The following is a 12403-nucleotide window of genomic DNA, read 5'->3' on the forward strand; positions in this document are numbered from 1 at the left end:
TGTAGAGGGTAGGAAGAGGAAAAACAAAAGAACTACAAGAAGAAGAAAAAAAGGACCAAATCTACCACTAGAGCTGAAGATTAGACACCCTTGTCAGTAACAGACAACTGGAACAGATAACCAGGAAGAACACAGACGACTGACCAGATTATCAATCAAGTAGATCTAACTAATGATTCTAGAAAATGCCACCTAACAACAGCAAGATCCACATTCTTCTCAAGGATACATGGAATAGTCACCAAGACAAGACTACATGCTCAGCCATGAAGCACACCTGAATAAACTTAGAACAAATAAAAACTAAACAAAGTAAACTCTCAGCCCACATGGAACTAACCTGGAAATCAGTGACAGAGCCAGCTGGGCCATATTAAACAGAACAATTCTAAATAACATAGGGAAGCTATCTCCAGAGAACCTCAAAAGCATTTGAACTACCTTCAAATGAAAATACAACTTATCCAGATTGGTGGGATGCAGGGAAGGCAGTTCATAGGGGAAAACTCATAGCACAGATTCATTTATACAGCAGAAGCAATGGAGAGTAAGAGATGAATTGCTTTGGAGACTGGATGCTGGAAAGGATTCAGGACAGTGGGCTGGGAGGTAGAGGACTAGGTCTTTGCCCAAAGTTCCCAGAAAGAGTCACACCTACCACCACAAGTCAGCAGGTTCTGCAAAAGCACGAGGTGGACGGGGCATGAGCACCGTGGTGTCCCGTCCCCCTTGGCAATGCAGATATGGGAGCAGCCGCCATTGTCCCGGGCACAGGGGTGAGCAGCTGCAGGGACAAAACAAGACAGGGTTAGGGGTCAGGCTCTGCTTCTCAGAATGATGGGGTTCTGTGGGGGCCTGGTCCCTGAGGAATTCACTATTTAATCTCTCTCTTTTTTTTTTTTTTGGTCGGTAGTGAGGCCTGAACTCTGGGCCTGGGCACTGTCCCTCAGCTCTTCAGCTCAAGGCTAGCGCTCTACCATTTGAGCCACAGCGCCACATCCCATTTTCTGAGTGGTTTATTGGAGATAAGAGTCTCACAGACTTTTCCTGCCCAGGCTGGCTTTGAACTGCAATCCTCAAATCTCAGTCTCCTAGGATTACAGGCGTGAGCCACTGGAGCCCAGCACTACTCAATCTATTGACAGGCCAACAGAATTTATTCCTACTATTACAGAAATGAACACAAACAGGACCTGGGGGCATTGTTATACTCAACATAAACTGCCCAATCGGCACCAACTCCTGCTGTGCTGCAACATATCAATCTATACAGCCTGTGTGCCTCACAACAGAGTAGGGCCAATGACTTTCTTGCTCAATCTTGATGCTCTACCACTTGAGCCACAGCTACGCTTCTAATATTTTGCTGGCTAGTTGGAAAGTAAGAGTCTTACAGACCTTTCTGCCTGGGTTGGCTTTGAACTAGGGACCTTAGATCTCAACCTTCTGAGTAGCTAGGATTGCAGGCAGCATGAGACACCAATGCCTGGTGTCTTTTTGAAGTACTACACTTGGTCTTTTGTTGGGCAGCATATGAAAATGACTGCCAAGACCTGGGACACCTGCAAGCCTTCGGGGCTGAGCCCTGGCTTGGTGACACTGTCACCTCGCGGGGCACACGGGTCTTGCACGGCCCGGGGCTGGCTCCAGGTCTGAGCAGGTGCCACCCTCCCCACATCGCTGTCCACCCCTGGCGTACAGAACTCCTCCAGGCTGACTTCCTCCACAGCGTGGATGCCAGTGAGATGGGCGACGCGGCCTTGCACCCGAGTCCGCTTGTCCCCGGTGGTCTTCTCCACGCGCTCGATCATCTGCTGCTGCCGGTCGACCCAGTAGAGGTGCCGGCCAAGCACAGTCAGGCCCACAGGCTGCACGATGTTGGAGTCCTCCAGGGTCAGGCGGTTGGCCCCTACAGGCAGGACAAGGGGCTCTGAGTGACAGCCGGCCTCAACAGCGGGGTCAGGGGTCAAAGGCTTAAAGAAAGCTACAAGGGAGCCTAGGGGGCTTCCACGCTGCCGGGGGCACGGGCACAGATCCGCTGGGGCCTGACTGCGCCCGCCAACACTGGCTTCTGAGTCAGTCATACAGTCCCTGGTCACTGACCCCTAACCAACAAGATGCCCCCTTTTCCACTCCAACCCTTTTTTTCTTTAAAATCAGTCCTAAGGATTGAACTTAGGATCTGGGTGCTGTCCCTGAGCTTTTCTGCTCAAGGCTACTCGATCACTTGAGCCACAGCTCTACTTCTGGCTTTTTGGCATTAACTGGAGGTAAGACCCTCACAAGACTTTCCTGTCCAGGCTGGCTTCGAATTACAATCCTCATATATCAGTGTAGCCGGGACTACAGGCATGAACCACCAGTGCCCAGCTACCCCCACCCTTAAGAAGAAAAGCTGTAGGACCCCAGCGTCTCTGAGCACTGGCTTGTTTCTCTACGTCCCAGGGCTTGTGCAGGACCCGGAGCCTGATCACCCAGGGCCAGGCTCATATGGGACACATGCAAGGCCCCCTGACCAAGGCACACTGACCACCACAGAGCCCAGGTCTAACACAAGGCTCCCAGCACGCTGCCAGCAGGACCTGGACGAGGGAGCAGCTGTTGCCCTGAGTGGCAACAAGGAGAGCCAGGTACCCACAGGGCAGTCACACCTGCAGGGCTGCCCAGGGGTCACTGGGGAGGCCGAGAGAGTGGGCCATACCTGACAGGTCGCAGCTCTCAATACGCTTTAGGTCGGCGTCCACCCAAAAGAGCTTGCCCAGCGAGTTGTCTACCACAAGGGCCACGGGGCGGATGAGACCTGTGGTGAAGAGGACCTCGCGCTCGGTGCCATCCAGGGCGGCACGCTCGATCTTGGCTGCCCGGTCCTGCATGTTGGTGAAGTACAGGTACCTGGGGGGTGGCAGGGGGTGGCCAGCAGTGAGGGAAGGACAGGCGCCGGGAGACGGCAGTGTTTACACCCTGCTGCATCCAGGCAGCTCTGGGCTCTCCCAGGGCTGGCACCAGAAGCAGACAGGACAGCCACGTGCTGAGAGGGAGAGGGCCTCCCCCCCACCAAGGTTACGGCCCTCCAGAACCTCAGGACAAAGGGAGCCACTTTGGAAACTCACTGCTTTGGATCTTAGCAACTATAACTAAAGGTCAAAACAAGGGAAGTCTGAACCGGGTGCTGCTACTCAGGAGGCTGAAATCTGAGGATCATGGTTTAAAGCCACACTGGCCAGGAAAGTCCATACAAGTCTTATCTCCAATTAACCACCAAAAAGCTGGAAGCGGAGATGTGGCTCAAGTGATAGAGCACCAGTCTCAAGCAATAAAAAGGCAAGAGAGAGCACAGGATTCTTTTAGTCCCCAAACCAGCAAACACAACACACACACACACACACACACTCTCTCTCTCTCTCTGTGTCTGGCTCCCCCCCCCCATCTGATTGTGGTGTGCACACCTTACAGTTTTGCCACCTTGTCTTCTCAGAGTCTTCCCTTCCTGCCTAGGGCCTCCCCTCTGCTCAGCCAGGCTGGCCAGGCTGCTGAGCCTGGGCTTCTGGGGAGCTGACGGCTGGAATGCCGGGGGGGAGGGGGGAGGAAGGGCATTCTAGGCTTCTGACAACCGGCAGTCACAGGTCAGCACAAACGAACAGGAATGGACGCGCTCCTCCACAGTGCCCGCCCAGTCCAGCGGCCCTACCCTCGCTCGGCGTTGACAGCGATGGCCCTCGGCTTGTCACGGTCCCCCCGCAGCACCACACCCATTGCGTCCCCGTCCAGCCGCAGGACGTTGATGGTGTTGGTGGCCTCGCACGTCCAGAACAGCGTCCGGCTGTAGATATCGATGCTGAGGTCGTGTGGCTGCCTGTCGGGGCTTTGACCCTGACCCTGGCTTTGACCCGGAGAGGTCAAGACAAAGGGCTGTAAGACAGAACAAAGCCAAAGTCAAAGCCGGTGAGACCCTGGGGGCACCAGCAGGAGCGGTGGCCAGGACGGAGCCCTGGTCCTGAAGGCCCGGATGCGGGCCCTGTCCTCTCAATGGGGTTTTCACAAGGACAGGGCTCCAGCACACCTGGACTCCAGGCCCCTGCTCCCACAGGAAGCTGGCCGTCAGCCGGACAGGTCAGGATGAGGGCCACCTCACCACACTGCCCCCTTCTTTTCCACTGCTTAGCATTCATGCTGTGACGCAAAACATTAAACCAAGTTGCGTGTCTCCTCTAAGGTGCTAGGAAAGCAGGAGAGTAGGAAGCAGACCTGAGGCGCACCTTTCAGGACCCTCTCCTGGGGGAAATAGGCCAAGGGTGCAGAGTCAGATGTGGGAGGGGCGGGGCAGGGGCGGGCTGCGATGCGGCCCGGAAGGGCAGGTCACAGGTGACGTAGGCAGGGCAGACGTGCGTGGCAGCAGCCCTTTCCAGAAAGGAGCCTTTGGACTCTGGGACTTTTGTGGAAGGCACCTTGGCAAGGGGGTGCCACAAGCCAAGTCTGCACATGTGAGCATGTCCTCCCTAAAACCCATCACACACCACTGCAGCTGACTCAGCTCCCCTAGTTGTGCAAATGTGTCCCATTAGGGGACAATGTGAGTGCAAGACAAACTGTCTGCCTACGTGTCATTGCTCCCTCAGCCCGGAGCCCTGTCAGAACACGCCACCAGCCGCACCCACCCACGCCTGTGCTGAGAACCATCCCGCCCACTCACACAGGCTGGCAAACGCCAGGCTGGTGCCCATTCCACAGCCGCTGGGCCTCCCCGCCACGCACGGCAGGCAGCGGCAGTGCGGAGCCGCTCGCACATCCCGGCCCATTTTGGGGGTATTACTGGTGGAGCTTTCCATCTTATGATCTATACTCCTCTGTCCCATAATCTGTCATTTTTCGGGTGTGTGTGTGTGTGTGTGTGTGTGTGTGTGTGTGCATGCGCGCACTTGGTGCCAGTACTGGGGCATGAACTCAGGGCCTAGGTGCTATCCTTGAGTTTTTTTTTGTTGTTTTTTTTTTTGGTCATAGGGCTTGAAGTCTGGGCTTGGGCGCTGTCCCTCAGTTCTTCAGCTCAAGGCTCTACCACTTGAGCCACAGCGCCACTTCCAGTTTTCTAGTGGTTTATTGGAGGTAAGAGTCTCACCAACTTTTCCTGCCCAGACTTGCTTTGAACCGCAATCCTCAGATCTCAGCCTCCAGAGTAGTTAGGATTATAGGCATGAGCCACCAGCACTTGTCTATACTTGAGCTATACTTCTACTTCTGGCTTTTTGGTGGCTAACTATAGATAAAAATTTCACAGATTCTTTTGCCTACATTGGCTTTGAACCTCAATCCTCAGATCTCAGCCTCCTGAGTAGCTAGGATTACAGTTGCGAGCCACCAGCATCTGGCATCGTGTGTGATTTTTCACAGTGAGGTAATAAACACATGAAACAAACTACAAACTACAGTGTAGCAAAAGTGATCACACATTCCCTGCGAGATAAAAATAATCGTACATTTCCTATGAGATAAAGGACAATCTAGAAAATCCCACTACCCCTGAGCAACACAAAACCAGCTTGGAAAGAAAATGCCCCCTGGAATTGAACGCTTCCCCCATAATGACTTCAATAACTGGGAAATCCAGTTTCTCTCTGAATCAGTCTAGCATTGCCCAAGCTGGGACCACACCTGCACTTACATAATTGGAGTCTGAATCATTGTTTACCCCAAGCCCTGCTCAGCTGCCACCTCCTCCCCCTAGCTCAGTAAAGAGGGCAGCAATCTCAAAGCCACCACCAGGGTGAGCTCCATCCAGAAGCTTCCCTTCCCACAGGTGCACCTGCCTGGGTCCCATCATCCTTGGCTCGCTTGATGTTCTGGCGCCCGTCTACCCAGTAGATGAACTTGTCCAGTGGGTCGTAGTCGATGGCCTTGACGTTCCTCAGCCCGTGCAGGGGCAGGACGAGGTCTGGGCTGTGCTGGTCATCCGGGATCATCCGGCTGATGGCGCATTTCTGGCTGAAGAGCAGGAAGGTGGAAGGTGCTGGGGTGGGACAAACAGACCAGGGGCCAAGCATCACCATGTGGAAGCAAGCGCGTGCACACGTGCACACGTGCCCATGGAACGGCCTGGAGGGACACAGAGCTGCCTCCCGGTGCATGATGGGATTTTTATTCTTCATGTCTTCTGTCAGTGTTGTTCCAAAGTGTGTGTGTTTTGAAATAGATGTACACTTACTTTAAAGTTAGCAAGCTGAAGTGGGACCCAAAGATACAGTACTTGCCTAGCATGCATAAGGCCCTGGGTTCTGTCCCCAGCAACACAAAAGATCATCAAGAATTAGGACATTGCTAGATGATGGTGGCTCACACCTATAATCCTAGCTACTCAGGAGGCTGAGATCTGAGGACTGAGGTTCAAAGCCAGTCCAGACAGGAAAGTTTGTGAGACTCTTCTCTACCTCCAATTAACCACCAGAAAACTGGAAGTAGAGCTGTGGCTCAAAGTGGTAGAGCACTAGCCTTGAGCAAAAAGGCTCAGGGACAGTGCCCAGGCCCTGAGTTCAAGCCCCAGTACCAGCACAAATGAAGAATCAAGATACATGGAAGGTAATGGTAGTGAACGCTAAAGCTCACACCTGGAAAGCGTGAGAAGCCCCCTAGCTGTGGAATTTGCTATACACCTGTGGGAGTCCAGGTGAAGGGCTGAAACCCGGGTAAACAGACCAGAGAGGCACACTGCTGGAGGAGTCAGGGAGCAACAGATGAGGTGACATTGCAGAGCAGGAATCGAGCTGAGCCTAGGGGCCAACTGCAGCCCCCGATGCCCAGCTTCTGTGGTTTTCAAGGCAGCCTGGGATTGAGAAATGCTATGCATCCCCACACATCTCCCAGCTCACGGGCATGTCGGCCAGAAGAATGTGCATTTGGAGAGACCAGAACATTGCATGGTGTCTCCTTAGTGGAGGTCCGAGAACCAAGGCCAGCTGCCCGGTTCAGAAGCCGTGCAATGTCTGTCTCCACCCCGGTCTGTCCTGGCCCCTCCTGAATCTCAGGGAGGCAAGAGACCACCAGACTGGTCACACCTCAGCTCTGCCCCCTGCCTTGTCAGACCACAGCGGGTCTCAGTGATAAAACTTGATGGGTAAGACCAGCCCTGCTGTGGCCAGAGCTGAGGAGCTCAGACGAGGTCCAGAGGACAAGCGGTGTCAGCCGTTACGTGCGGTGCAGAGTCTGATGTGACATCAGCCCTCAACCCCATGGACCAATGGGAAACTTACTCCTCACCACCACTACCATCACCCCACTCTCCTTACCTTGGCCACCAGAACACAGTCCCACCCAGCGGTCCCACAGCAAGCGGTCAGGAGCAGCCACTTAAAGCTATTCCTGCTCCATTTTCCCAGCTGTGTGACACTGGACAGGCCGCTAAATGTCTCTGTTCCCCAGGCTCTTTGCCTATGAAATGGGGACTAGGAGGCCTGTGGAAGTGGCCAGCTGACGCGTGTTCCCTTGATATGATGGGGGTTTTGTTGTTGTTTTTGTCAGTCGTGGGGCTTGAACTCTGGGCCTGAGCACTGTCCCTCAGCTGTTCAGCTCAAGGTGAACGCTCTACCACTTGAGCTACCACGCCACTTCTGGTTTTCTGGTGGTTTATTGGAGATAAGAGTTTAACGGACTTTCCTGCCCGGGCTGGCTTTGAACCGTGATCCTCAGATCTCAGCCTCCTGAGTCGCTAGGATTACAGGCGTGAGCCACCTGCGCCTGGTTGATATGATGTTTTTTGTTTTTAAATTTTGTTTCATTTTCTTTGTGCTGGCCTGAGGCTTGACCTCAGGACCTGGGTGCTGTCCCTGAGCTTTTGTGCTCAAGGTCAGTGCTCTATCACTTGAGCCACAGCTCTGCCTCCAACTTTTTGGATATTTAATTGGAAATAAGAATCTCACAGGCTTTTATTCTCCAGGCTGGCTTCGAACCAAGATCCTCATATCTCAGCCTCCTCAGTAGCTGGGATCATAGGCGTGAGCTACCATTGCCTGCCTGGGCTTAGTCCACTGATCTGTATCTTGATGAAGCCATAGGTCCTTCAGGTAGCCCAGGCCGCCTGGAAGCATCAAGAAGCTGGAGCAGTGCACAACTTGCCCAACCACCCAGGTACAGGGCTGAGTGCAGGTGGGGGAGGGGGAATGGAAGCACTTACGGCTGCAGTTGCGACTGCTGGGGTCCAGGGTGTAGTGCGAGGCGCAGGCACAGCGGTGGCCGCCGGGGACAGCGAGGCACAGCTGGCCGCACTGGCCGTTGTTGTGCGTGCAGTCGTTGAGGCCGTCCTGGCGGGAGGAATGGAACACCAGGATGTCCATCACGAAGTCCAGGTGGCCCTGGATGAGGGTGCGGTTCTGGCCGCTGGTCTTGTCTGCCCGCTCGATGCTGTGGAGGTTCCAGTCGGTCCAGTAGATGTAGCCGCTGTATTGCGTCAGGCCAAAGGGGTGCGGGAGGTCGTCAGCAATCACCACCCGCTCCTGACCTGCAGAGACACAGCGCCTCTTACCACCTTGGAGTTCCCTGGGCCTCCAAGGTTTAAGGCAGGGTGACCTCTCCACCCCCAGAGGGCGGCTCGCTCCTGTAGACACTTCTGCCTGCTAAGACAAACTTCTTCCAGGACTCTGAACATAAGAATGTGGACTTGGCAGCAGGTAACCACTCCACAAGTTGCTCTGTTTTGTTTGTTTTGAGACAGGGTCTCATTGTATAGCCCCAGTTGGCCTCAAGCTTGTGATCTGCCAGTCTGGGCCTTCCCAGGGTTGGGACCACATTTTGTCCTACAGGGACCTTTTCATTTTTACCAAGTGCTCACTGTGTGTCAGTCTTAGGAACACTGACCCACGTGGTGTTTTACAATAGCTGGAATACAGTGACAGGGTGACTGTATGTTGTGGTTTATTACATCAAGTGCTGTGGGTTCCCACAAAGACACCTGACCTGCGGGATTGGCCCCATCTGTCCAACAGGATCCCTGAGGACAGATACAGGGCAGGCATGGTGGTGCATGCTTGAAATCCTAGCTACTCAGAAGGCAGAGAGCAGGAGGATCACATTTCAAGCCAATCTCAGCAAAAAAATTAATGAACAAAATAAGTCAGGTGTGGTAGCTTGTATGTTGACTTTGTATCTTGTACATTTGCTGAAAGCAGCAGAGCTAAGAGTTTTACAGTGACTCCATAGTCTTATAGTATAGTATCGGAGGGACCCTATCAACTGCAAATAGGGATAATTCAACTTCTTCCTTCCCCTATTTATAGCACTCTTATTTCTTTTGTCTTACCTTATTGCTCTGGCTAAGAATAATATACACTAGCAATACGTAATAATAGAGTAATATGTTATTATATTGAATAATAGTGGACACAGCAGCACATCTTTGTACCTTTTCTAGTTTTAGAGGAAATGTTTCTAGCTTCTCACTACTGAGTACAGTGTTGACTGTAGATTAGTTGTATATCTGCCTTAAGTATGGTAAATACCTTCCATCCTAAGGTTCTGCGTTTTGATTATGAAGGGATATTGAATTATGTCAAAGGCCCTTTCTGTGCCTAATGAGGAGGTGACGTGATTTTTATCTTTAATTCTATGTGCCCTATTATATTTACAGAGTTTCATGTAGAACCATCCTTGCATTCCTAGAATTAAACTATGTTGATCATAGTATATGATCTTTTTAATGTGTTGTTAAACTCAGCAATTGAGGATTTTTTTTGGGGGGGGGGAAGGGTTGTGGGGCTTGAACTTAGGGCCTAGGCGCTGACCCTGAGCCTCTTTGTGCTCAAGGCTAACACTCTACCACTTTGAGCCAAATGTCACTTCCAGTTTTTGAGTGGTTAACTAGAGATAAAAGTCTCATGGGGCCTTTTCTGCCTGGGCTGGCATCAAACTGCAATCCTCAAATCTCAGGCTACTGAGTAGCTAGGATTTCAGATGTGAGCCACCAGAGTCCAGCTTTCTTTTTTGTTATGTCTTTCTCTGGCTTTGGTATCAGAGTAATACTGGCTTCATGGAATGAGTTTGATCATAGTCCTTTCCTATCTCATGGAAAAGTTTTAGAAGTGGGTTTTTGGTTTGTTTCTCTTTAAAATCATCAGTAAGGGCTGGGAAAGTAGCTCAGTGGTAGAGCGCTTGCCTTGCAAGCATGAGGCCCTGGGTTCGATTCCTCAGCACCACATAAACAGAAAAAGCCAGAAGTGGCGCTGTGGCTCCAGTGGTAGAGCACTAGCCTTGAGCTGAAGAGCTGAGGGACAGCGGCCAGGCCCAGAGTTCAGGCCCCATGACAGGCAAAAAAAAAAAAAAAAAAAAAATCATCAGTAAAAAGCTTAGGAAAAGCTAGTGCCCTGTTGCCCACCTGTAGTGCCCACCCCTCACCTAGCATGTTGGATGACTCGATCATATTGGTGTCCAGGTCAGTCCAGTAGAGCCGCTGGTCAGCGTAGTCAATGGTGAGGTCATTGGCCCGGCCCACCTTGTCCACCAGTGTCATGCAGTTGGTTCCATCCATAAAGGCTCTCACGATCCTTGGCTTGCCGCCCCACTCAGTCCAGTAGATGTAGCTGGAAGGCATGGGGAGGGGAGGGGCAGCTCTGTGGGTCCTTGTCCAGAGCAAGACAAAATGTAGCATGGGCAGTATCACCATCACCACCTCCTCAGCTCGGCCCTCAACCCGGGGTGAAGCCAGGAAGTGATGATGCAACAAGAGGCAGGAAGGGCCCCCAGATACCGCAGGAGGGGGGCTAACTCCCCCCAAAGGCTGACGCAAATGATCTCACCCTCCTTCCTGCCCTGCCTCACCTGCCAGCCAGGTAGACATGCAGGTGCAGCCACACAGCAGACCCACAGAGAAGCAATTGTGAAACAGATGGCTGAGATGGGATGGTTTGGTGGAGACAAAGTAACTAAGTAGCTAGGATGATGCATGAACCAAGACAACAGAGGCAAGCTGAGATAAAAGATCCTTTCCTCAGCGCCCAAGGCAAAGGAGGTGCAGCAGGGGGCTCTGTGCTGCCCCATCAGCTCCTCCTCCTTCCTCTTCTCCTGCCCATCCATCCATCCAGGATCCTGGAAGGCTTATATGGCCTTGTGTCCACCTGAGACCTTTCTTCTTACCCTTTCATCTGAGACCATGCCTCCCGCCCTAAGAGAGCATGTGTGAGCAGAATTCAGGCTGTGACACACGCATTGTGGATGCACTACAGGGTGGGCTCTATGTCCCTGAACAGAAAGGGACATCAGGTCCAGGAGCTCTGCTTGTGGCCTATCTGGCCCTGGTGCCCAGGGCAGAGACCCAGGCTGCCTCTGAGGTGGCTCTTAAGCTGCAGCTCCAGGGCCTGCAAGGGGCCATTTCCAAGCAGCCTGACTTCCAAGGACATCAGCCTTCAGGCTGGGATGGGAGATAATAGCTTGGCCCCGCAATGGGCCTGATGAGATGCCAATGTCAGTCCGGTGCTGTTCTAACTGACCATGGGACCTTGGGGGAGTCATTCAACTTCTCTGAACTTAGTTTCTGTGTCCGTAAGATCAGAGAGTGAAACCCAGCCTGGCTGTTCTGTGGATCTGATTTCAAGACAGCTGAGGTGTCAGGTCTCGCTCAGCATACCACAACAGCTTCCACCCTATCCTTCCACTCCAGCCACCGTTTCTCCTTGGGGAGAGAGCCAGATGATCCCCAAGGGTCTTGGCCAACGCCAGACACCTTAAAGGTTAATGGTGGTCAAACAAAACCCTGACCTCCAAATACCAGGCAGAGACCCCCAAGATGGCCAGTCAGCACCACTGCACAGGGACACACGATGACCAAACTGGCCCTTACCCTTTGGTGGGATCCAGGGCCAGTGACCTGGGGTTGTCCAAATCCCTCCACACCAGGACTTGCCGAAACTGGCCATCCAGCCGGGCCACCTCGATCCTGTTGGTCCCGGTGTCAGCCCAATAGAGGTTCCTGCCCATCCAGTCCACGGCCATGCCTTCAGGGTAGTCCAGTCCAAACTCGATCACATGCTCCACGGAGCTGCCGTTCATAAAGGCTCGGCTGATGGTCTGGGACAGGGGAGGAGGAAAAGGGAGGAGTTAGGCACCAGCATCACATTTATAGACAAATGCTGGCCCAACTAGAGCAACTACTGGCCACATGTGGGGCCAGATCATCAATACTACAGAGTCTTAAAACAAACATTTGAAGCTAGGTGCCAGTGGTCCATGCCTATAATCCTAGCTGCTCAGGAGGCTAAGATCTGAGGATCACAGTTTGAAGCTAGCGTTGGCAGGAAAAGTCTGTGACACTCATCTAATTAACCACAAAAAACTGGAAGTGGAGTTGTGGTTCAAATGGTAGAGCACTAAGCCTTGAGCAAAAATAAAAGCTCAGGAACAGTGCCCATGCCCTGAGTTCAAGCCCCAGGAC

General features: G+C 52.7%; 1 protein-coding gene across 1 annotated transcript in view; it reads right to left on the reverse strand.

Moving 5' to 3' along the window:
* Lrp5 (low density lipoprotein receptor-related protein 5) overlaps positions 1–12403 on the reverse strand; it is a 63384-nt gene that overhangs the window by 11520 nt on the left and 39461 nt on the right. Inside the window, exons 9-16 of the mRNA XM_013021151.1 lie at positions 11813–12039; positions 10372–10556; positions 8159–8482; positions 5802–6001; positions 3689–3909; positions 2702–2892; positions 1700–1909; positions 659–784 (exon numbers count right to left, since the gene is read on the reverse strand). Coding sequence (XP_012876605.1) covers positions 659–784; positions 1700–1909; positions 2702–2892; positions 3689–3909; positions 5802–6001; positions 8159–8482; positions 10372–10556; positions 11813–12039 — 1684 coding nt within the window. The remainder of the gene's footprint in view (positions 1–658; positions 785–1699; positions 1910–2701; positions 2893–3688; positions 3910–5801; positions 6002–8158; positions 8483–10371; positions 10557–11812; positions 12040–12403) is intronic.

This window comes from Dipodomys ordii, unplaced genomic scaffold (genome assembly GCF_000151885.1).
Source record: "Dipodomys ordii isolate 6190 unplaced genomic scaffold, Dord_2.0 Scaffold54, whole genome shotgun sequence".
In the NCBI taxonomy this organism is placed as follows: domain Eukaryota; kingdom Metazoa; phylum Chordata; class Mammalia; order Rodentia; family Heteromyidae; genus Dipodomys; species Dipodomys ordii.